This window comes from Vigna umbellata, chromosome 1 (genome assembly GCF_029865625.1).
Source record: "Vigna umbellata cultivar VRB3 chromosome 1, Vumbellata_1.0, whole genome shotgun sequence".
NCBI classification, from domain to species: Eukaryota; Viridiplantae; Streptophyta; class Magnoliopsida; order Fabales; family Fabaceae; genus Vigna; species Vigna umbellata.
The window spans coordinates 10,695,552-10,722,649 of record NC_142165.1 but is presented as its reverse complement, the minus strand read 5'-3'; the positions used below and the strand labels follow the sequence as shown (position 1 = coordinate 10,722,649).

The 27,098-nt window shown below is 36.7% G+C and overlaps 1 protein-coding gene and 1 pseudogene across 1 annotated transcript; one reads left to right on the top strand and one right to left on the bottom strand.

Annotated features, from left to right (window-relative positions):
- Positions 1-1,266: 1,266 nt before the first annotated feature.
- On the bottom strand, positions 1,267-2,055 carry LOC148204604 (secreted RxLR effector protein 161 pseudogene; annotated as a pseudogene).
- A 22,147-nt stretch (positions 2,056-24,202) lies between these two features.
- On the top strand, positions 24,203-26,965 carry LOC124840903 (coiled-coil protein). The gene is made up of 5 exons (XM_047317042.2): positions 24,203-24,599; positions 25,170-25,294; positions 26,049-26,140; positions 26,499-26,585; positions 26,664-26,965. The coding sequence occupies exons 1-5, from the start codon at positions 24,244-24,246 to the stop codon at positions 26,766-26,768; spliced, it is 765 nt and encodes a 254-aa protein (XP_047172998.1). The 5' UTR covers positions 24,203-24,243; the 3' UTR covers positions 26,769-26,965.
- The last annotated feature ends 133 nt before the right edge of the window (positions 26,966-27,098 follow it).

The following is a 27,098-nucleotide window of genomic DNA, read 5'->3' as shown; positions in this document are numbered from 1 at the left end:
CAATCGTGCCAAACTCATATCTCTAATATCAATATAATTACATCAAATTCTTACTCCTCAAAATATACTTTAAGCTTTCAACAATTAAACATATAGATTGGTATTCATACCGCGGTATACACAACCGTATAATCAATTATATTCATATATTTATTTCATTATAATGTATACATTTTTAGAATTTTCTATCAAGACTTATAGCAATACAATATGTCAAACCATACCCAAAAATGTCTTTTTTAAACAAAAAATCAAGAAAAAGATAATTGAATCCTAAATAGAAATTGAATTACTTGTCTGAGAATCAATATTTTGATTGATTTGTCTTAATTTTTATATTACTACTCTTTGGGTTATAATTTGTCTATAAAACATATTAATTCAAGGTTCAAAATGTAAGCAAATCTTTAATTTTCAATTAAATGAAAACAACACACACAGGATCTTGAATTTTCATGATACTCACAATTTCCATAATACACAGTAAAAGAGAACTAACCTGGATTCATTGTGCACTTCTTCCTGTCTCTTCCTGTCAAATGTTCTCTCTCCTCTTACTCCTCTTTAATGCCTTCTGGATGATATAGAAGTTGTAGGATGGTTTTCTCTGTCAGTTTCTCTTCTTTCCTGAGAACGTTACGTTCTCTATATCTCTTCAGAAACTTAATGTGTCAACAGAACTAAAACTTTTTCCTCTTTTATGATATTTTAATTAACTTTAATAAAATACCAAAATGCCCTTTTAGAGTGAGAAGAGAGGGATTAATTTTAATAATTCTAAAATAATCCCAATAACTTTAATACCTTATATTCTAATAATCATCACATTAGAATCCTTACATCAAAGTTATACTTTAAATTACATGAACCAATGTAAATTATTAATATAATTTAACATTCTCCCACTTGGTTCATGTGATGACTTGAAGATCTAAAATAAACTTTAAGTGCGCACTATTCATTAGAATTATCAAGTCATCATCCTTATATGAATTGAAATAATCGGATCATGGCGGGCAAAAGTCATGATCGACAAGATTCCTTCCATGTATCACATAATCAAAACAACTCAACATAACTTTAATCAATCTTATAACTTTCATGTCTCTAAAGGAGACCTATCATGTCACCACAATCAATAATACATGTATATAATTTAATGTGGATAACAATAGAATAAAGAGAAACATAACTTTAATTGAATTCACAAGTGTCATGACAGTACAAGCATATAACTATACATATCTATATAGATAGATAACAACATCATGTTAACATTGACTTATCCATAATGCCCATACTTTCAACATGGCCAATAAAAGTTTTGGGCGGTAGTCCTTTAGTTAACGGATCTGCTATCATCAAATCCGTACCAATATGCTCAATCAACACTCTACGTTTCTGCACTTCTTCTTTGACCGACAAGTACTTCAAATCCATGTGTTTAGCACCCTTTGAGTACTTATCATTTTTAGAGAAGAAGACGGCTGCGGAATTATCACAATAAATCCTTATCGGCCTAGCTATACTGTCAATAATACCAAGCCTCGATACAAAGTTCCGCAACCACAAAGCATGAACTGTGGCCTCAAAGCATGCCACGAATTCAGCCTCCATGGTGGAAGTAGCAATGACTGATTGTTTTGCACTTTTCCAAGAAATTGCTCCTCCAGCCAAAAGATAGACATACCCAAATGTGGATTTTCTTGAATCCACACACCCAGCATAGTCTGAATCCGAATAGCCAATCACTTCGAGATGATCTGACTTTCTATAAGTGAGCATGTATTCTTTGGTACCTTGTAAGTACCTAAGAACTTTCTTTGCAGCTTTCCAGTGATCCATTCCGGGATTACTTTGATATCGGCCTAACATTCCAACAGCAAAACTGATATCTGGCCGAGTACAAGTTTGAGCATACATCAAACTCCCAACCACTGACGCATAAGGAATAGACTCCATGGCCTTTCGTTCCAAATCATTCTTGGGACATTGCATTTGACTAAACTTGTCTCCTTTCTGAATTGGAACTATTCCAGGAGAACATTTTTCCATTCTGAATCTCTCTAACACTTTATTAATATAGCCTTTTTGAGACAAACTTAACAATCCTTGTGATCTATCACGGAATATTTCTATTCCTATCACATAAGATGCCTCATTCATATCTTTCATTTCAAAGTTGTTAGAGAGAAACTTCTTTACATCATGTAACATACCAATATCATTAGTAGCAAGAAGAATGTCATCAACATATAGAACCAATATTACAAACTTACTCCCACTGATCTTCATATATATACACCGGTCAACGGTGTTCTCTACAAAACCATATGAAGTTATGATATCATTAAATTTTAGATACCATTGACGGGAAGCTTGTTTTAGTCCATATATTGATTTCTTTAATTTACACACTAGATCTTCTTTTCCTGTTATGGTGAAACCTTCTGGTTGGTCCATATAAACTTCCTCTTCTAAGTCACCATTCAGAAAGGCGGTCTTTACATCCATTTGGTGAAGCTCTAAATCATAATGAGCCACCAAAGCCAAAACAATTCTCAAAGAGTCCTTCTTAGAAACAGGAGAGAAGGTCTCTTTGTAGTCAATGCCTTCCTTTTGAGTGAAACCTTTGGCGACTAATCTAGCTTTATACCTTTCAATATTGCCTTTTGAGTCATGTTTAGTCTTAAAGACCCATTTACAACCGACTCTTTTTGAACCCTTAGGCAATTCAACTAGATCCCATACTTTATTGTCATCCATTGATTTCAACTCTTCTTTCATAGCATTCAACCAATTCTCTGAATTATTACTTTCCATGGCTTGTCTGAAAGAGACTGGATCCTCATCAATGCTTAAGTCACATTCATGATCAACAGAGTAAACCACATAATCATTCGAAATAGCAGGTCTCTTCTCCCTTACAGACCTTCTTAATGCTGCTTCTTGTGGTTCCTCTATCAATTGCTCATTTATGACTTGCTCATTGTCAACTGGCTCAACATTTATACGTTCATTTTGTGGGATTGGAACATTAATTTGTTGTCTCTGCTTGTTGTGTGACTGTGATACAACAAGAGGGATAACAACTTCAGAAGAGACATTAGACGTAGAAACACTATCAGTATGCTCTTGAATGTCCACTATTCGTGATTCCTCACTCCCACTAAATTGACCATTTTCAATGAACCGAGCATTTCCAGACTCAACTATTCTTGTACTATGGTTAGGGCAATAAAATCTATATCCCTTTGACTTTTCAGGATAACCGATAAAGTAACCACTAATGGTTCTTGCATCAAGTTTCTTTTCATGCGGATTGTATAACCTTACTTCTGCTGGACAACCCCAAACATGAAGATGTCTTAAACTGGGTTTCCTTCCGGTCCATAGTTCATAAGGAGTTTTAGAAACTGCTTTGCTAGGAACCCTGTTAACCAGATATACAGCAGTCTTTAATGAATACATCCACAAAGATAAAGGGATATTACTATGTGTCGCAACCGGAATCGCGACGGGACGACGATCCAAAAAAGGAAACGGGTTTCGAAAATGGATTTGGAGTCGCCACCATAGTTTATTCTGGAAAACTACGGAAAAACCATAAAATGATAAGGCATGATCTGCGAAAATGAGATTCTTGGTTCGGGAGTCGGTTACGCGTAGGGAAGGTATTAGCACCCTACAACGCCTGCCCTAAGGCAGTACCTTTAACTAAATACGCGAATATGATGTGGTTTTCAATATGTTTAACTATCCCCTAAAATAAAACTCTAAATAAACAAAATATATTTTTTAGTTTTTTGGGCCCGACAAGGATTGACCTTGCTCCTACGTATTCTCATTCAGAATGAGAAATCAGGGTTACGTAGTTCTTTTGAAACTGTTTGAGATGTTTGTTTGGAAGTTGGTTGCAAAGTTGTTCTGAAATGATTTTGGATTTTTGGGAAGTGAACCTGACAAGGACTAGCCTTGCTCCTACGTATCTCCACTTTTGATGGAGAATCAAGGATAACGTAGTTCTGGCAGAAAGACTGTTTGTTTGCTTGAAAGTGTTGATGTTTTTAGTTTTTGAAGATTTTACAGTTTTTTGTATCTTTTGAGAAAAAGGTGAAAAGGTTTTTAGCACAAGGACGATGCGAGCGATCACACATGCGCTTAACCTTAAAAGCATATTTTTGTAATTTTATTTGAGAAAGAAGAAAAGGTTTTTAGCACAAGGACGATGCGAGCGATCACACATGTGCTTAACCTTTAAAACATATTTTTATAATTTTATTTGAGAAAGAAGAAAAAGGTTGTTAGCACAAGGACGATGCGAGCGATCACACATGTACTTAACCTTCAAAATATATTTTTGTATTTTTTTTATATTTTTTATAAAAAGGAGAAAAGGTTTTTAGCACGAGGACGATCGAGCGATCACACACGTGCCTAACCTTTAAAATATATTTTTGTATTTTTTATAAAGCACGAAGGAAAGGTTTTTAGCACGAGGACGATGCGAGCGATCACACACGTGCCTAACCCTTAAAATATATTTTTTAGTATTTTTTTATAAAAGAAAGGGAAAAGGTTTTTAGCACGAGGATGCGAGCGATCACACACGTGCCTAAGCCTTAAAATATATTTTTGTATTTTTATAAAAGAAAGAGAAAAGGTTTTTTTAGCACAAGGACGATGCGAGCGATCACACATGTACTTAACCTTTAAAAATATTTTTTCGGTTTTTTTTTTATAAAATAAACAGAAAAGGTTTTTAGCACAAGGACGATGCGCACGATCACACATGTGCTTAACCTTTAAAATATTGTTTTTTTTTGGTATTTTTATAAAATAAACAGAAAAGGTTTTTTAGCACAAGGACGATGCGTGCGATCACACATGTGCTTAACCTTTAAAATATATTCTTTGTTAATTTAAAATATTTATAATTTTAATATTTTTTTGTAATTTTTATGGAGAACGAAACAAACAAGTCTAATAGATATAAATAAAACGAAGGGGTGTGGGCTATCATACAAGGGGTTACATGCAATAAAAACTAATAACCAAACAAATAATAATAAAAATAAAGAAACAAAAGCATAAAAATGAAGCAAGAGAACAGCCCAACAAGAATAGGGGTGCAGAGATAAAAACCAGAGGTGCGGAGTAAAGTTGAGGCCCCTTTGGTTTGGGTCAAAGTCCTTTTTCTCCAACTTTAAAACTGCCAAGGTGTAAAGATGAAAACGGAGGTGCATCCCGAAATGTGTGTCCAAGTCCAAACCTCTCCCTTTTTGTTTGCAAACAAAATGGGCTTCAGTCCAGAGAAAGGGGGTGTGAATAAAAACCCCTTCTCAACAGGAAGAAAAAAGAGACAGACCACGGTAGGCCCTAGGCCTTATTCCCAGCAGACACTTTAGGGGTCTGCCAGCAGTGCTCACATTCTTGATCAATTTCCCAAAGACCTAGGGTCTCCTTCGAGGACAAAGAAGAACTCCATTGAAGCTTGTCTCTCCCGCGGGTACGTGCCACCGTCTCCCCCACCGAATCAGCCGTCAGGAGCCGCGGTCCAGGGCGTCGCCGACGACACCGTTCGCCGTTGGGGCCATCGTCGGTCGGGGCGAAAGCTTCCCCCCATTTGCCAGCATCGCCAATCGCCGCTAGGATCATCGTCAACCTCCTAGTAGCGCCACCTTCCTTTGGCTGACCGCGACCGTCGCCGACGATGTTGTCCACGCCTGTCGGAGAAGTTCTGCCCTCCATCCTCCTTCCCGCGCGATGGAGAAACCCTCTTGTTCCACGACGTGTCTTCAACATCGTGAACAACGCCGTCCGCTGCTTGCTAAAACCACTAGCAACATGCTTTCTTCCCCATCTGTGTTGCTTGCAAAACTCATTGTCTTCAACCTCCCTAGCTCTGTCCAAATTCAATGTCAGTGACTTGTCCTTGAGTAAATAATCGGTTAAGATACTACTTTCAGTTTCTCTGGTACAATTTGCGGGGTCAACACCGCTGCTCCTACCCAGTTTGCCGTCATAGACACCATTCACCATATCCTCTTTAACAAGTTCAGTGTTTGTAAAAGTAACATGGAGGTCACCAGTTGAACTTGCAAAAACAGCACCGAAGTTCTTGTCATTAACATTTTCATCATTATGCACATCCACATCAGAATCAGAGGAAATCCTGATGAGAAGACTTGGGCCACGACGTTTGTGGTTGATAATGTATGGTGAAGGAAGGAACGAGGAAGGAGTTTCCGGAAGGAGTGTCACCTCACGAGTGGAATAAAGCGTAGGCTTCAATGGAGGGCGAAGAGCCTTACTTTTATTGGCAACTGCTTTAGTACTCCTCTCGAGCTTCTGTGAGTTCGGAACAGGAATGGAAGTTGGAGTAGATTTATCAACCGGATTTTAATCTCCCGGCTCTATCAACCTATCCAGTGCTATGGCAGTAAAACTCGACATCCGATGAGAGGAGCGGAGGGGTAGAGAGCAAAAGGAAGTGTGTGTGAGAGGGAGGATGGTGATGAGGTGGTTATTGATGAGAGGAGTCCAAGGTTGGAGTTTCTGAGTAGGTGAATATGTTCAGTCAACCGAGGAAATCCCCGTAGTGTTAGAGAGAATCCCCTTATCCCCTCCTTTTCCATTCCTTCGACCAGTCTCTCTGCCTCTTCTCCAATTGAATTTTCTTTTTTTTTTTTATTTCTTCACCTTGCGTGAGGGGTTAAACTCCATTGCACCCTGACACTCCATTGCTTCCTGCTCCAGCCATCCCTGTCTGCTTCTCCTTTCTCATGACTACCAGCTTTGTCTTTTTCTTTCTTTCACGACACCTAGCAGAGATATTTTAGGCCTGCAGCCACTGAGCTAAAGATTTCCACCAAAAATGGGTTGATAGCATTTGAAAACAAATATGAGCGCGTGGAGTCCCCTGGCTGATTACGTTTCATTTGCTTTTGTTTTGTTTTTTTTTTCCTTTTCTTTTTTTTTAAAAGAGACTAAATAAAATACAATAAAATAAACTAATATAAAGAAACTAAAACAAGAATAATAACATAAAACGAAATAAAATAATTATATAGTATAATAAAATATAATATAATAAAGCAAAATAAAAGATAGAATTAAAATAATAACGTAAGGTAGAACAACAAAGAATTAAGATAAAATAAAACAAAATAAAATAAAACCAAATAAAATGAAGTAAAAATAAAAATAAAATAAAACAAAATAAAATAAAACAAAATAAAATAAAACAAAATAAAATATAAATAGGAGAGAAAATAAATAAAAACGAAACAAAATAAAAACAGAGGATAAAAGTAATAAAAAAAAGGAAAACGGAACAAAATCATTTTTTTTGAGACTTCGTATCAAATTTATCTTTGTCCATTTATTTTATTTTATTACCCCTTCTTAACTCTAGATATTTTTTAACTACCCGGACGAAATTGGGTATTAACAGCTGCCCCTCTTTACTTAGATTTTACTAGATAATATGACAAACAAAGTTTTTATATTATTAGAGTAAAAGATAAGTAAAGATAGAAATACTAATTTCGTCTGGGTTTTAAAGAGAAAGAGGGAGAATAACAACCAAGTCAAACATACAATGACCGAATTCAGGAAGGAGATTACAACGGAGCAAAAAGCTTGACCAATGCCCAAAGAGAGGCGATTCACCAAATAAAAACTTGGATTCGACCATTGCCAAGCAGAGGGCCGTTAGAAGATCGAAAATCTAGACTTGACCATTGCCTTGCAGAGGGCCAATATCGCAGAACAACAACCTGAATTTGACCATTGCCTTGCAGAGGGCCGATATCGCAGATGAAAACTTAAATTCGACCATTGCCAAGCAGAGGGCCATTAGAAAAACAAAAATCTGGACTTGACCATTGCCTTGCAGAGGGCCAATATCGCAGAACAACAACCTGGATTTGACCATTGCCTTGCAGAGGGCCAATATCGCAGAAGAAAACTTAAATTCGACCATTGCCAAGCAGAGGGTCGTTAGAAAAACTAAAATCTGGGCTTGGCCATTGCCTTGCAGAGGGCCAATACCGCAGAACAACAACCTGGATTTGACCATTGCCTTGCAGAGGGCCAATATCGCAGAAGAAAACTTAAATTCGACCATTGCCAAGCAGAGGGTCGTTAGAAAAACTAAAATCTGGGCTTGGCCATTGCCTTGCAGAGGGCCAATACCGCAGAACAACAACCTGGATTTGACCATTGCCTTGCAGAGGGCCAATATCGCAGAAGAAAACTTAAATTCGACCATTGCCAAGCAGAGGGTCGTTAGAAAAACTAAAATCTGGGCTTGGCCATTGCCTTGCAGAGGGCCAATACCGCAGAACAACAACCTGGATTTGACCATTGCCTTGCAGAGGGCCAATATCGCAGAAGAAAACTTAAATTCGACCATTGCCAAGTAGAGGGTCGTTAGAAAAACTAAAATCTGGGCTTGGCCATTGCCTTGCAGAGGGCCAATACCGCAGAACAACAACCTGGATTTGACCATTGCCTTGCAGAGGGCCAATATCGCAGAAGAAAGTTAAATTCAGGATGCCAAATGAAACTGTGTTTAGGGTGCTAGGCAAAATTGGGCTTCTCTTTTTTTTTTTTTTTTGAAGGGCCAGGTGAGCTGGGCTTGGGGGCCAGGCGAGCTGGGCTTGGGGGCTAGGCGAGCTGGGCTTGGGGGCCAGTGTGGAAACTGGGCTTGGGGGCCAGTGTAGAAACTGGGCTTTGGGGGCCAGTATGGAAACTGGGCTTTGTGGGCTAGTGTGGGAACTAGGCTTAGGGGCCAGGCGAGCTGGGCTTTATGCGCCAGTATGGAAACTGGGCTTGGGGGCCAGTGTGAAAATTGGGCTTAGGGGCCAGTGTGAAAACTGGGCTTGGGGGCCAGTGTAGAACTGGGCTTGGGGCCAATGTGAAAATTGGGCTTTTGGGCCAGTGTGTAAACTGGGCTTGGGGGCCAGTGTGGAAACTGGGCTTTGGGGGCCAGTGTTGAAACTGGGCTTTGGGGCCAGTGTAGAAACTGGGCTTGGGGGGCCAGTGTGGAACTGGGCTTTGTGGGCCAGCATGGAAACTGGGCTTTGGGGGCCAATGTTAAAATTGGGCTTTTGGGCCAGTGTGTAAACTGGGCTTGGGGGCCAGTGTGAAAACTGGGCTTGGGGCCAATGTGAAAATTGGGCTTTTGGGCCAGTGTGTAAACTGGGCTTTGTGGGCCAGTGTGGAAACTGGGCTTTCAAATTTTGAAATTCTTGGAACTTGTAATTTGTGAAATGTTTTGTAATTTTGACAGAAATTTGATTTATGAAAAGACATCAAGGTTTTGAAACCTTTCATCTCAAAGTAATAAATTCTTGATGCGGGATCAGAATGTCAAGACTCTAATATGAGAGAAAAAGCTTGATCGACATGAAACAATATGGCTTGAAAGAGAAAATCTGAATGTTATTCTTTTTTATGTTTTTGAAGAAGGATTCGATAACCATTCATATGAATGAAGATGGTTTCGATCAGAAAGACTTTCTTTTTGAGTGGATTGATGGCAACTTATGTTATGCACATATGAAAACATTTTTTTTTTGCTTGAGTCAAATGTCTTACTTGCAATCATCAAACTGGTCATTATTTTCAATGCTTCTAGAAGTAAGGAATGTCATACGTCCGAGATCTAACTTTGAGATTATTACATTTTGACTTTTTCTTTTGAGACATCAATGCACACATGCTTGAATTTATTGGCAAATGAAAAAAATGGGAGTTGTTTAGAATAGTTTGGAAGAGAATAGGATAGCCATGCGGGCAAGTCACCTCCTACATTCCTCAAAGGAGATGCAATATGGAAATGTAAAGGGGAAACATGAGATACCCAAAAGTTGCCCCGGTTTGGTGTAATTAGTATGGTGATGAATCCATGATAATTCAGGTGGAAAATTCAAGTAAGATCCGCCAAGCTGCCCCATTTTTGTTGTTGTTGTTGTTTTTTTCTTGGCATGAGGTTTTGTTTGGAAGAGGTAGTGGGCATGAAAGGATCGGCTAAAAGGATGGCCTAAATTGGTTTGATTTTCTTTTGTATGCTTCTGGCTAGTTGGCAAAGAGATCCCTTCTTCCTGAGACATTACTTTTTCCTTTTTTTTTTCATTCATTTTCAAATTTTTTTTGTTTTTTTGTTTTTTTTTTTATTATTTTTTTTAACCTCTTTTTTTTTTTAACACATTGAAAGTCATTTCGTCTTATCGCAAAATTAAGCTTTATGAAAATTTGAGCAAACATTATTCAATCTGTGTGGACTTTATTAGGCTTGTAATGTGGCTAGGGCTAGAAGGTATTGAAAGAAAGGGTTAAAGGCCCAAATGAATGCTTATCGGATACATTTTTTGAAACAAGGGTTGTCATCTAGCATTGTGTCAACTATTTGACCTTTTGAGCACTTTGTTTTTCTTGAATCTCCATTTTTCATTTTTTTTTTCATCATCACTTTGTGATTTTTTTGTTCTTTTTGTTTTTTCTTTGTTTACTCTTCTTGATGAAATTTCTTCGTTTGATCATTGAGTGTTCTTCATTTGCATCATGAGTTGACTCCTACCTGATGACAACCCTTGCTTGGGGTAATTTTGAAAAAGAATTTATTTTTGGCTCAAACGGGGTGACAATGGTTACACATTTTTTTTAGATAAAGATAGGAAGAAGGCCACACATCATTTTGAACTCTGATTGCTTTATTTTCAAAAGATTAACTGCATGACTAGATGACCTCAACATGAGTTCTTTTTCCCTTTCTTTTCCTTTCTAGATTGTCCTTTCGGGTTTTCAATCTAGTGGGCTTATTCTCTTTTTGGAATTTCTTTTGTTTGTCTCAATGAATTCAAGGATCACCCAACTAGCACAAGCGAGAGTAATTTTGGTCAAGCCAATCTGCCCCAGTGTAAAGGTTTACTGAGGGCAGTGACAGTGTTCGTTGGGGAAAATCCTTTATTTTGGAAGGTGAAGGGTGAGATTTTTCAAGCACCATGCGCACAAACGTCTCGAGAGAAAACATCAAACTGTTATTTTTGATTAAACATTTGACCTCGGAAAAGTCTGACACTACAACTTTCTTTTTGATTATTCATTATTTTTATTTCTTTTTTTTTGCTATTTTCGAAAAACAAGATTTTGACGATTTACAAGAAAGACAAGTGACTCAAGATTTCCTTCATTTTTTTTGTTTTTTTTTTTTTTAATTTTGTTTTCCTTTTTTTTCCGTAATACGCTTTCAGGACTCGATTTCCAGCACTGCTTGGAGAACCATGTAGTGAATGTTCACATCAAAAGTCATGGATGAAAGCGCGATATCAATGCGCATACCTCCCCGGTAGCAAGACACTTCATTTCTTTATGGCATCTGTAGAGACATTCTCAAGCCCTGCCTTAGTGTTGGTTGACTGTCTTTAGACTTTAATCATCTTGAATCAATCAAAGATTGCACTTTGTGCTTGAACACCCAACACGTTCAGGTGGAATGACCAATAACCCCTTCATGATAATCACCTTTTGTATATGATGCATCACGAGTTTTGTGGAAATGAGGCTTTACAGGCTTCATGTAACAAGTAAAGACCAAGCCTTCTTATGCACGAGACTTGGGAGAAACGTTGCATAAGTCATACGGATAGGAGTGAATCTCGTAGGCCTTTCGTCTTGATCAACATTTTTGCCTGGCGACTTGGTTGGAAGTTGAGTTTGGGTCGAGTCTCCAATTTTTCTTAGAACTGTTTCAACTCATCAGTAAGTCAACAATATTTGAGCTTTTTCTTCTCTCCTCTTCCCTGAACTCGGTCACATTTTTTTTATCATGGTATGACCTTGCACAATCTTTCCGATCCTCACACCAATTTCAATTCTTTCTTCGATTATCACCAAGTTTACGAAGTTCGAGGAAACACTACTCATCATATGTTTATAGAAGGGTGATTGTAGAGTATTGAAGAATATGACAACCATTTCCTTGTCACTCGTAAGAGACCCTCTTTGAGCAACAACCTATTTCCACCTTTGGGTATATCCTTTGGATGATTCAGAATCCTTCACCAAGCTCTTAGTTGTAATCTATCAGGTGCTACATCCAGGTTATATTTATAGTGCTTTCAGATGCATCTACCAGATCCTCCCAAGACTAGACGTGTGAAGGTTCAAGATAAGCATAATAGTTAGTGCCATGCTAGCCAAACTCTCGGAAGAAATGACTTGACAACTTTTCATCACATGTGTGCACAACCATTTTCTTGCCATACACCCTGAGATGGCTCTTAAGACAAGTGGTCCCTCCAGGTAATTTAAACTTTGGGAGGTATCACCATCTCCGAGACTAAGCATAGCCCCGCAACATTTTCAAACTCAAGGCTTCCTCCACCTTCTATGACTCTCATCCTTTTTTTTGCACTTCTAGTTTACATTTTTCAAACTCAACATCCATTAGTGTAATGACCAGAGGGAAAGATTTCAACTCGGGTTGCTTCGTCATTGTCTTGCTCACAAGGCGTGGCTGAATGATTTCGATAGGGACCATGAAAGTGCCCCAAGCTTCTTTCCTCTTTCAACTGCGTTATTTTTGGCCTTTTGAATGCAAAGTTGTCCTGAGTCCACTCCCAAGGGTGGAGTGTAATTCAGGAAGAGGACATATCGAGGGAAAATTGGTGCCCCTAAAAGTCTTTGTTGTGGATGTGGTGTGGGTGAATCCCCAGGGTTTTGTAAGGCATTTAGGACCTCTAGGATTCAACTCATTTGCTCATTCAATTATTGGACACCGACTTTCATCCCTTCTTGAACTTTCCCTTGGTTCTCTAAGATTTGGTAACTGGTTCGAGTCCTTTAGGGTATCTTGGATGCTTAACCGTATTTTGGTTTTTTTTTTATTAGATAAAACAAATTAAGAAAATGAAAAGAAAAAGAAGAGACAATGTAGTTCAAATACTCTAGTCGAAAAATTATAAAGCTGTGAAAACATTGCCCCGGTATAGTTTGGAAGTTAACATGAAACCGAGTCAATAGGGTGGTTCATACAATGAAACATCCATCACATCCAGAAGTTCACAAAATGTGAAGCATAGAAAGTCCTGGTCAACCATCTCGGGCCTTAGCCATCACATTCTTCATTTCTCTAGTCAGCTCTTGCAGCAATTGAGGAAAGTTCAATCCCCTTAGGTAGGTTAAAGATTGACACTGCAGACTCACCATCAATCAATAACTCCGGAACACCTTCAATGGCTTCATTGGCGAGGGAAGCTAGTTGTGAGAGACTTCTCTTTTAATTCCCCCTTGCTCAACAATATGCCTCTTCATTTGAATTATCAATTCTTTATGTCTCCTTTTTGAGCTTGATGTCAACATTCCTTATTCAGTTTTCCCACTACTGCTTTCACACGCTGCTCAGCAGTGTGAAATTGCTCTTCACAATTTGGGTCTGGAGAAATTACATTAAATGACAACTTGACTGTCTTAACCCTCTCTGTGATCCATTGGCTAAGGGAACCTTTCATCAAAACTCCATGATCTTGGGCCTTTCTTCGAAGCGAACAACATTGCCCCCAAGCGTCCTTAACTTGATGAAGCATTTCAGCAAAGATTCATTTCTCATATGATCCGCCATGTGGCAAGAGATGCTGGCGTTGGCGATCCTCTCACAGGATACCCAAATTGTTTTTTTATGCTGACACACACACAACACTAGATACCCATGAAGGGGACATTATGGTAAATCCCGCAACGGTGTGTGATACACGATCTTTGCTGTCAAGAAGACACGCGATTTAAAAAAAAATTCCTCCTCTGAGCCTGCACAGAGTTGCGCTCATTCATTTGCCTCTTTCATCTTCGGTTTACACCGCAACAACTCGTCCACGTGACATGTGGCATTCAAAATGGCCTTACTCACGCGAGAGATCTTCCTTCCACATGGATCATAACCTCGACTAAGGGTCTTGGAAACTTCAATTAGGACAATAGTGAGTGGATTCTTTAGAACAAACTTTGTATCCCACAAAATGCGTTCATGGCGACATAGCCGACAAAATCCGAGATATTAGAAAAGAGCATGACACCATAGAGGATAAAAGCTAGTACATTCGTAATTGTTTCCCACTTTTCCTCCTCAGTCGAACGATACAGGTACCACCCTAGGTAACCCCGAGGAAGGCTCCTCGCTTTACCCTTAAGCATGAACTCTCTCTCTCCAACTTCACATGGTGTACTTTTATAATTCTCGTTATCTGCAAGACATGGGTAAACTGCCCAAGGTAATTGCATAGAGCTTTTCCCTCGGGAGATGTATCTAAGATTTGCCCAGATTCTTCCATTTTGACAGGCTCAACAAATTTTCATACTCCTTCTTGAATGCATCTTTCAGGATTATCTTCATTTTCTTCATCGGTTCTCTCAAGCCAACCATATTACCCTCCTTTACTTCAGTGGCTAACATTTCCTTTAAAATGTCTGAACTTGAACCCCCCTTGACTTCAGATCTCATGTTAATTTCCATTTTATCTCAAAGGCTTAGTCACAAATTTATAATTTCCTGACTAGAACTAGTGACAAGACCATAAAAATGCATGAGAAAAAGAAAGAAAAGAAAGAAAGAAAAAAATGTATCAAAAGATATAGTGATATGTACAAGGTGTTGGATTTTATTAAGCAAAAATGAGGGTTATAAGACTGCACACATCTCCCTTTGTGCCCTAATAAAGGTTCAGCGCTTCAGGTTGAAGGTCAAGTATATGCAACCTCACAAGGATGGCTCCCTGAACCTAAAGGTCGATAGTCACTAGAGCTATGGCCCCCTTCATAGTATTTCCACAACAGTCGAGTAATCAACTAGATGCGAAGACGCAAGTGAAGAGAACAAACTCTAGCTGGGGTTCTCACGATAGCCAAACAGGAAGTATGTCCCAAATGGCACCGCTACACAACCCCTCTATTTCTAAGTTACACTCAGACCCGGGTATAGGGCCCCACTCATTATATGCATAAAGTGTGTGTGTGAAGGGAGAATGCAATGCATACCCCAAACCCTCACCTGCAAAACAACCAGAAAAATTCCCAGGCAGATATGAACATGTTTTTTACCCTAGGGTTCCATATTCAACAATTCACATGCAGTTATTCCAACTATCAAACACAGATAAAGAAAAAAAACAGGGAAAAAAAACACAAAGAAAAATCATGTCAAATTCGCGCATCTAATTAAATGGCCTGACTCTCTTCATGTCCCCAGTGGAGTCGCCATCTGTCGCAACCGGAATCGCGACGGGACGACGATCCAAAAAAGGAAACGGGTTTCGAAAATGGATTTGGAGTCGCCACCATAGTTTATTCTGGAAAACTACGGAAAAACCATAAAATGATAAGGCATGATCTGCGAAAATGAGATTCTTGGTTCGGGAGTCGGTTACGCGTAGGGAAGGTATTAGCACCCTACAACGCCTGCCCTAAGGCAGTACCTTTAACTAAATACGCGAATATGATGTGGTTTTCAATATGTTTAACTATCCCCTAAAATAAAACTCTAAATAAACAAAATATATTTTTTAGTTTTTTGGGCCCGACAAGGATTGACCTTGCTCCTACGTATTCTCATTCAGAATGAGAAATCAGGGTTACGTAGTTCTTTTGAAACTGTTTGAGATGTTTGTTTGGAAGTTGGTTGCAAAGTTGTTCTGAAATGATTTTGGATTTTTGGGAAGTGAACCTGACAAGGACTAGCCTTGCTCCTACGTATCTCCACTTTTGATGGAGAATCAAGGATAACGTAGTTCTGGCAGAAAGACTGTTTGTTTGCTTGAAAGTGTTGATGTTTTTAGTTTTTGAAGATTTTACAGTTTTTTGTATCTTTTGAGAAAAAGGTGAAAAGGTTTTTAGCACAAGGACGATGCGAGCGATCACACATGCGCTTAACCTTAAAAGCATATTTTTGTAATTTTATTTGAGAAAGAAGAAAAGGTTTTTAGCACAAGGACGATGCGAGCGATCACACATGTGCTTAACCTTTAAAACATATTTTTATAATTTTATTTGAGAAAGAAGAAAAAGGTTGTTAGCACAAGGACGATGCGAGCGATCACACATGTACTTAACCTTCAAAATATATTTTTGTATTTTTTTTATATTTTTTATAAAAAGGAGAAAAGGTTTTTAGCACGAGGACGATCGAGCGATCACACACGTGCCTAACCTTTAAAATATATTTTTGTATTTTTTATAAAGCACGAAGGAAAGGTTTTTAGCACGAGGACGATGCGAGCGATCACACACGTGCCTAACCCTTAAAATATATTTTTTAGTATTTTTTTATAAAAGAAAGGGAAAAGGTTTTTAGCACGAGGATGCGAGCGATCACACACGTGCCTAAGCCTTAAAATATATTTTTGTATTTTTATAAAAGAAAGAGAAAAGGTTTTTTTAGCACAAGGACGATGCGAGCGATCACACATGTACTTAACCTTTAAAAATATTTTTTCGGTTTTTTTTTTATAAAATAAACAGAAAAGGTTTTTAGCACAAGGACGATGCGCACGATCACACATGTGCTTAACCTTTAAAATATTGTTTTTTTTTGGTATTTTTATAAAATAAACAGAAAAGGTTTTTTAGCACAAGGACGATGCGTGCGATCACACATGTGCTTAACCTTTAAAATATATTCTTTGTTAATTTAAAATATTTATAATTTTAATATTTTTTTGTAATTTTTATGGAGAACGAAACAAACAAGTCTAATAGATATAAATAAAACGAAGGGGTGTGGGCTATCATACAAGGGGTTACATGCAATAAAAACTAATAACCAAACAAATAATAATAAAAATAAAGAAACAAAAGCATAAAAATGAAGCAAGAGAACAGCCCAACAAGAATAGGGGTGCAGAGATAAAAACCAGAGGTGCGGAGTAAAGTTGAGGCCCCTTTGGTTTGGGTCAAAGTCCTTTTTCTCCAACTTTAAAACTGCCAAGGTGTAAAGATGAAAACGGAGGTGCATCCCGAAATGTGTGTCCAAGTCCAAACCTCTCCCTTTTTGTTTGCAAACAAAATGGGCTTCAGTCCAGAGAAAGGGGGTGTGAATAAAAACCCCTTCTCAACAGGAAGAAAAAAGAGACAGACCACGGTAGGCCCTAGGCCTTATTCCCAGCAGACACTTTAGGGGTCTGCCAGCAGTGCTCACATTCTTGATCAATTTCCCAAAGACCTAGGGTCTCCTTCGAGGACAAAGAAGAACTCCATTGAAGCTTGTCTCTCCCGCGGGTACGTGCCACCGTCTCCCCCACCGAATCAGCCGTCAGGAGCCGCGGTCCAGGGCGTCGCCGACGACACCGTTCGCCGTTGGGGCCATCGTCGGTCGGGGCGAAAGCTTCCCCCCATTTGCCAGCATCGCCAATCGCCGCTAGGATCATCGTCAACCTCCTAGTAGCGCCACCTTCCTTTGGCTGACCGCGACCGTCGCCGACGATGTTGTCCACGCCTGTCGGAGAAGTTCTGCCCTCCATCCTCCTTCCCGCGCGATGGAGAAACCCTCTTGTTCCACGACGTGTCTTCAACATCGTGAACAACGCCGTCCGCTGCTTGCTAAAACCACTAGCAACATGCTTTCTTCCCCATCTGTGTTGCTTGCAAAACTCATTGTCTTCAACCTCCCTAGCTCTGTCCAAATTCAATGTCAGTGACTTGTCCTTGAGTAAATAATCGGTTAAGATACTACTTTCAGTTTCTCTGGTACAATTTGCGGGGTCAACACCGCTGCTCCTACCCAGTTTGCCGTCATAGACACCATTCACCATATCCTCTTTAACAAGTTCAGTGTTTGTAAAAGTAACATGGAGGTCACCAGTTGAACTTGCAAAAACAGCACCGAAGTTCTTGTCATTAACATTTTCATCATTATGCACATCCACATCAGAATCAGAGGAAATCCTGATGAGAAGACTTGGGCCACGACGTTTGTGGTTGATAATGTATGGTGAAGGAAGGAACGAGGAAGGAGTTTCCGGAAGGAGTGTCACCTCACGAGTGGAATAAAGCGTAGGCTTCAATGGAGGGCGAAGAGCCTTACTTTTATTGGCAACTGCTTTAGTACTCCTCTCGAGCTTCTGTGAGTTCGGAACAGGAATGGAAGTTGGAGTAGATTTATCAACCGGATTTTAATCTCCCGGCTCTATCAACCTATCCAGTGCTATGGCAGTAAAACTCGACATCCGATGAGAGGAGCGGAGGGGTAGAGAGCAAAAGGAAGTGTGTGTGAGAGGGAGGATGGTGATGAGGTGGTTATTGATGAGAGGAGTCCAAGGTTGGAGTTTCTGAGTAGGTGAATATGTTCAGTCAACCGAGGAAATCCCCGTAGTGTTAGAGAGAATCCCCTTATCCCCTCCTTTTCCATTCCTTCGACCAGTCTCTCTGCCTCTTCTCCAATTGAATTTTCTTTTTTTTTTTTATTTCTTCACCTTGCGTGAGGGGTTAAACTCCATTGCACCCTGACACTCCATTGCTTCCTGCTCCAGCCATCCCTGTCTGCTTCTCCTTTCTCATGACTACCAGCTTTGTCTTTTTCTTTCTTTCACGACACCTAGCAGAGATATTTTAGGCCTGCAGCCACTGAGCTAAAGATTTCCACCAAAAATGGGTTGATAGCATTTGAAAACAAATATGAGCGCGTGGAGTCCCCTGGCTGATTACGTTTCATTTGCTTTTGTTTTGTTTTTTTTTTTCCTTTTCTTTTTTTTTAAAAGAGACTAAATAAAATACAATAAAATAAACTAATATAAAGAAACTAAAACAAGAATAATAACATAAAACGAAATAAAATAATTATATAGTATAATAAAATATAATATAATAAAGCAAAATAAAAGATAGAATTAAAATAATAACGTAAGGTAGAACAACAAAGAATTAAGATAAAATAAAACAAAATAAAATAAAACCAAATAAAATGAAGTAAAAATAAAAATAAAATAAAACAAAATAAAATAAAACAAAATAAAATAAAACAAAATAAAATATAAATAGGAGAGAAAATAAATAAAAACGAAACAAAATAAAAACAGAGGATAAAAGTAATAAAAAAAAGGAAAACGGAACAAAATCATTTTTTTTGAGACTTCGTATCAAATTTATCTTTGTCCATTTATTTTATTTTATTACCCCTTCTTAACTCTAGATATTTTTTAACTACCCGGACGAAATTGGGTATTAACACTATGACTTAACATACTCCTAACCATATCCATAAGAGTACGATTCCGCCTTTCTGCTACACAATTTTGTTGTGGTGTACCGGGCATTGTATACTGTGCACATATACCCCGACTTTCAAGGTACTTTGCAAATGGACCTGGACATTGTCCACTCTCATCAGTTTTACCATAATATTCACCACCTCTATCAGATCTCACCACTTTTACTTTTCTATCTAATTGCCTTTCCACCTCATTTATGAACACCTCAAGGGCATTCACTGATTGAGATTTTTCATGTAATAGATATATATAACAATAACGTGAGAAATCATCAATAAAGGAGATAAAATATTTTTCACCACTCCAGGATTTAATGTCAAAAGGACCACAAATATCAGTGTGTATTAACTCAAGAAGTTGACTGCTTCTTGTGGCGGGATTCTTTGATATGTGTTTTGTTTGTTTACCCTTAATACAATCAATACATACATCCCAGTCATCAAAATCCAATTGAGGTAAAATTTCACTCTTTACTAACCTCAACATCCTTTCTTTGGATATGTGACCCAATCTTTTATGCCATAAGAAAGCAGAACATTCCTTTCCTGCACTAGAATTTCTATCAACAACATGTTCAACATTAAACAGGGATTCAGAAAAATTAACATCAAGATTTAAACGGTATAAACCATCCAATAATGTACCAGAACCATAATAGTACGAAAGTTTATACAAATGAAAAATACCATTTTCAATCCTAAAGTTAAAACCTAAACAATCCAACTTTGCAACAGAAATCAAATTCCTAGCACAACCAGGAACATAGAGACACTTTTCAAGATTCAGACAATAGCCAGTGTCTAGAATCAATCTGTAAGTCCCAATTCCTTCTATTCGTGCCTTCATTCTGTTCCCCATATATAAATACTTTTCAGTTCCTTTTATGGGCTGGATTGAAAGGAATCCCTGCATAATATTAGAAACATGAGTAGTAGCTCCAGAATCCAACCACCAGGTATTATTAGGCACTTCAACTATATTTGCTTCAAAACTTACAGAAACATAAAAAGTACCTTTCTTTTCGAACCAAGATTTTCTTTTCGGACAATCTTTCTTGAAGTGACCTACTTTCTTGCAAAAGAAACATTTCTGGTCCTTCTGGATACCGCCCTTATTCACTTTCATTGGGGCTTTGTCCTTCTTGTTCTTCTTTCCTGATTTACCTTTACTGAAGCTAGCACCTTCATGAGTTGTGAGATGGATAGAATGATCTCTCATTTTCTTTAATCTCCCTTCCTCTTGAACCAACATGGCTTTGATTTCTTGGAAGTTCCACTTATCCTTAATAGTGTTATAATTCACTTGGAACTGGCCAAATTCATGAGGAAGAGAGTTCATGATGAACTGTACTAGAAAAGACTCATTCACCTCCATTCCCATTGACTTCAATCTTGCTGCTATATTAGCCATTCCAGTTACATGTTCATGTATGGGCTGTGACCAGTCAAACTTTTTGGTAGTCAGCTCGCTCATAAGAGTTCCTACAATAGACTTGTCAGTTATGTCTGATTGTGAATACTCCTTGATCATTTTCATGAATTCCTTTGCGTTTTCCGTTTTGGGCATGGAAGGCTTTACGTTCTCTGCCATAGACATGCGCATCAAGTTTAATGACAACCTGTTAGACCTATGCCAAGCCTCATAAAGAGACTTTTCGTCACTTGTACTGGTCTCTGTAATGGCTGCGGGCATTTCATCCATCATAATAGCCATATCCAAGTCTAGAACACCCAGTTGGAACTGGATTTGTTCTGACCAATCGGCATAATTGAGCCCATTAAACTTGACGACATTGTTGCTCAAACCTGCTAAATTCATGTAAGCTGGAAATAATACAGAAGCTCATACATTAATGCTTTGATTAAATTTAATGGATTCAAACAAATTACTACACTAGTCATACATTCAAGTTCACCTTTGGGTGACACTTAAACTGATAGGTAGTCAATAAAGTCATTCATTTAAGTTCACCTTTGGGTGATTCTTAAACTGACAAATTCCATATATATACTTTAATAAACAATCAATCATACTTGAGACTATATGTATGCTATCTTTGGATATACAAACATATACTAAGTACATGAAATGTTTCACTTTAATGTCATCAATTATAAACCATGGTTCACCTTTGGGTAATCCATAACATCCTTACATCAATGACTAATTACTCTCCGAAATTCAACATAATTGAATTTCCTTCTTCCAAAACATATAATTCATAAAACAAAATTATATCATGCATGTCAGTAAATGTACTTTTCAAATTAAAAGTATTTGAAACTTTAAACTTTTAATTCACAATTAATTTGCATTCAATGCATAACAATGTTAAAATATACATGAGCACAAGAACACTGCCGCAACAATAAAGTTGCTTTAATGCAACAATGAATAAAATAAAAAAATTGCAAGGGATTGAATTTTCTTTTATGCAGGTTTTATTTGGTTACTGCACACGAAATTTCAATTTTGGCATAAAGCAACTTTAATGAACTTTAATTTTATGCACAGATCAAAATCACATCAATGTGATAATCAAATAACTTGCTGCTTCCATAATGAAATTCACGTTCAACAGTAAAGTTGCTTCCAAATAGAATTCCACAATACAATCAAATCACGTGCAATACTTTAATGGAAGTATAAAAATAAATAAAATTGGCTTTCAGGGTGCGAATTCAAATGCTTGCAGATTTCATAATTCACGTACAGTGAATTCAATTCACTTCCATCAAAAATTTTTCACTTCTCGGCATAAAGCCATTTTTAAAGTTGCACGGATCGAATTCACTGACAATCAAATTAAAAACTTACGGCTTCCGAGATTCACACATTACATTACAGTGAATTTAATTTTCATGCCAACAAATATAAAATCCCTAAATTTTATAATTCAAAAATTAGGGTTTTAAAATTTGGAAATATTACCATTCAAGGAGAATCATAAAATTCAGAACTGTGCTCTGATACCACTTGTAAGCAAATCTTTAATTTTCAATTAAATGAAAACAACACACACAGGATCTTGAATTTTCATGATACTCACAATTTCCATAATACACAGTAAAAGAGAACTAACCTGGATTCATTGTGCACTTCTTCCTGTCTCTTCCTGTCAAATGTTCTCTCTCCTCTTACTCCTCTTTAATGCCTTCTGGATGATATAGAAGTTGTAGGATGGTTTTCTCTGTCAGTTTCTCTTCTTTCCTGAGAACGTTACGTTCTCTATATCTCTTCAGAAACTTAATGTGTCAACAGAACTAAAACTTTTTCCTCTTTTATGATATTTTAATTAACTTTAATAAAATACCAAAATGCCCTTTTAGAGTGAGAAGAGAGGGATTAATTTTAATAATTCTAAAATAATCCCAATAACTTTAATACCTTATATTCTAATAATCATCACATTAGAATCCTTACATCAAAGTTATACTTTAAATTACATGAACCAATGTAAATTATTAATATAATTTAACACAAAATTCTAGATAAAGTTAAAAAAAAGTTAAAAAAATCAAATTTCTAATGAGATGAAAAATAACTATTTATAGAATATCTATACAATTTCTATTCTTTATTCATCTAAATGATTTACAGGTCTTATATGTTACATTATTTTTTTTTAAATGTCATTTCAGAAAAAAGAATTATATTACTGACTATTTGTTTTTTAGTATTTCATTTGTCTCGTGTGCATATATCATTTTCACTTTTTGCATACCTATTCTTAAAAAATTATTTTTATTAATTTATTAACTCATAAAAATTGTGTGATATGAAAAAATTAAAAGAAGATTTGAAATATAAAACGCGAAATCTTACCAAAGAAATATTATATGTATGTTAAATATTTAAATGTAGAAGATAAAGTTCAACAGAAAAACAAGAACTACACGAATATGTCTTTTTTTCATTTTTCTCCGTTCAAGACTAAAATACATAATAAATTGACTATCTCATAGAATCACTGATTTTTCAGTCTATTCATTTGATTTGATTATCACATATTTTCTTCCTGTACCTCCATAATTTATGTGTACACTCCATATGTTTCAAAATCTATTTTATCCTCTATAAAAGGGAATTTTAATTATATATTTTGGAAATTATCTATAACGGAATTTATAAAATAAGATTTTCGGAATATGGTTTAAAGGAGATATCAAAAAACAAAACTTTATTCATATGTGCGGGGAGAAATTTAAGGAGGTGCAGAAAGAAATTGCCTTCTAACCACCTTACCCTAAAGGTAGCCCAACCCAAAACAATCACAAGAATAGCATTATTTTTTGCACTGCAATAAACAATAGCAGAGAAATCTACGAAGATGTTGAATACAAACCAAAAACTTGTTGTGCAAGCATAAGAGATGTTGCATAGTTCTTGTTTCCCAAGTAATTTGATAATCATTTTGAGTCTAGTCAACATTTTTCTTTATAATCTAAGCTTTTCACAGTTCAGTTTCTTTACCAAAGAACACTTTCTACTCATAAACTAAACTAAACTAAACTCATTTTTTATTCTACAAAGTAATTGCCATGTTCTACTACAAACCAATTTACATGATATCCCTTCTGCAGATCGTCTTCCTGAATTACATAAACCATTATACTCTATACTTTCTTTATCATTTATACGATAACTTTATCAAACATTTTACCAGGGGGAGATTTTAAAACATTGATATAATAGAATTTAGACATGATGCATTGTCAATGTTTTTCTGTGATAGTTCTTTATAAATATATTTTGCGATTGTAAGTGACTAGTTTCTGGTTAATCACTTTTGCTGAAATTTTGACCAATTACATGTTAATTTTTTTTATTTTGTTAAAGTATTAAAAGTTCTTCAAATTTTCTTTCAAACAACCATTTAAAAATTGTTAATTTTTAATTATTTTCAACGACATACATAGCTTGGGAGCCATATAAATATGGTGGAAGAGAGTGAAAGAGAGAAACAGAGTAAAACTGAAAGATGAGTTTTCTCGCGGGAAGGTTAGCTGGGAAAGAAGCATCGTATTTTTTCCAGGAATCCAAACAAGCCGTAGGAAAATTAGCCCAAAAAAACCCTATTCCTAAGTCCAATAGCAACAACAACAACAACCTAAACTTCCACGAAGAACATGATCATTCGGATGTTCTTCCCGAGGTTCTAAGACATCATCTTCCTTCCAGAGTGTTCAGAAATGATGAAGTTACCACTTCTTCCTTCTCTGCCTCCAAATGGGTCCTTCCTTCCGATCCAAAAATCCATTCTTCCGTATCCCCCGACGCTCTCAATCCTCTACGTGCTTACCTTTCCCTGCCCCAAGTCACTTTTGGCCCCAAAAGGTTTCTTCGTCTATCTCTGTTTCAATTTCCCAATTACTTTTAGCATATCAATCAAATATCATATGCACAATGGTTTCCCATTTGAATTGTATCCTTTAGTTTTAAATTGAGCTTGAGTTTTGTGTATTATCAGTATAAAAAATTCTATACTTCCTTAGTATTTAATAATCATCACTCTCTCTTACAATTTCCCAGATACTTTTACATCGTCAATCAAATATCATATGCATAACGGTTTCCCATTTGAATTTCATCCTTTACTTTTAAATTGAGCTTCATTTTTGTGTGTTATCCGTATAAAAGTTCTATACTTTCTAAGTATTTAAGAATCGTCACAAGAATGACTTTTAAGATAATTATTGTAAAATTTAACAAATTTATTGCATTTTGTGATTGAATAACAATGTAAAATTGTTTTATACCGATAGTATACCCTATTTGCACTTTTCAATTTTAGAACTAGGGTTTTAATAGGCAAAGAAGCTGGTTGTGATTCTTCCTCTTCTCTTTTTAATGTTTAAAATGAGTGATATTGTTGAATTGCTTATGCACGACGGTTTGGTTGCACAGGTGGCAACTGCCCGAAGCAGCAAACACAGTTTCGGCCTCAACAGCTAATGAATTGCGTCAAGATAGGTTTGCCACTCATGTTAACCCGGAGAAGTTGAAAGCTGCTGGTGAAGGGCTTGCACATGGTACATTTCATTAAATTCCTGCTGTACTGTATATCTTTGATCTTTCATTGCTTTGTTTTGCCCTGTATTATAAACTGAGTGTTTTAAGCAATTCTCAATATTTGTAGATACCTGGTTTGTTTATGCAAATCAGGGAAATAAATTGTTTTTCTCACCTATGAATATGTACATTGTGGACTTGATATCTACTTGACTGGATTATATATATTGAGCTTGTTGCCCTCATCTTTCACATAATCACTTAATGTCTCTGTGGGGTTTATAGTGGAATCTACAACTGCTAATGGTTGAAGGTAAAAACAAGCATCAAGTGTTTTCTACTAAGCAACTTGGTCCAATCTGTTTGGGTTGATGCAGTAGTATAAAGAGGAAGGTGTCAGAGGAGTTTAGGTAATTTTATTGGGTCCAAAGAGTATATTAATAATTTGAGGGAGTAAAGTTGTGGTACATAGAGCATATTTCATAAGAGTTACTTAAAAATATAAATATTACTTTAATGTTGGTCCGCATACATAAATTGTTTAAAATTGAAGAGAGTTGTTTGTAATTTATAAGGAACTCATATGTTTAGGACCTGTACTAAATTAATGTTCAGGTGGTTATTTACTTCGTTAGTGATTGGTTTGTTGTGACTTCATCCAGATTTTGTTGTGTTTATATCAATAATGCTGTTAAGGAAAAAAGTTTTCGGGCAAATTCTTTGGGAATGATGCATATGTTTTCTAATGCAATTTTTCAATTACCATTTTTTTAGTTGGAAAGGCTTTTGCTGTTGCCACTGCATTTGTATTTGGTGGTGCTGCATTGGTGTTTGGTACGGTGGCCTCCAAGTTAGAGCTGCATAATGTAAGTGACTTGGTTTGTTGAAACTATATGCCTAACTATCTGTCATTTGAACATGAACAAGTTAATTTTTAGGAGTTTTTTAAGTTTCAAATTTTAGGATATTGGTCAGATACGTATATGATCTATTATATAGATTTAAAATATATTTTTCATACAAAATACCAACATAATTTAATATGTTGATCCTAGAGTTTAATATATGTATTTTTTTTTTTTAAATTAGTTAAGTAATCCACTAGAATGTCTACCTTGATCCATTTTCATTCATCGTTCTTCTTAAATTATTCATCATGTTGAAAGACATTTATGACCATAAAAAATCGTTTTTATCAGAATTTTTGTTGTTGTTACATTACAGATCAGTGACATCAAAACTAAGGGAAAAGAGTACGTGGAGCCACAACTTGAGAGTATCAAAGAACAATTTGCTCCCTTCAAAATATGGGCAAGTTTAAAATTGTATTTCTTCAGTCTTCTGAGAACATTTCAATTCACAAGCCTAACTCAAAACTTGGATTTGCAGGCTGAGAATGTGTCAAAAAAGTGGCATAAGGAAGGGGAAGATGTTAAACAGAAGACTATCGTAAAGGAGCTATCTAAAATTTGGGGTAGAAATACATCAGATTGAGATTTACATGACTTTAGTTGCTGTGGAAATATGTGGCATGGGCATCCAAAGATGGATTAGTTGGATAGAGTATGCCTCTGGCTGTTGTTGTGTCTGTAAATTTTGAACCGGAGAATAAAAATAATAAAAGGTATTATTGTGTATCAATCATTAAGACGGTAGTAAATGGAAGAATATAATTTTGGTTAAGTGAACAATCCTGATATTTCAGCAGACCAGACATACTGCTAAGGTTCTGAAAACCATAATTCATCAGATAGAGTATGCCCTATATTGGTGATTTGATTTGCATGCTTGGTTTTGGAACACCCGGTCAATAATATAAATTAA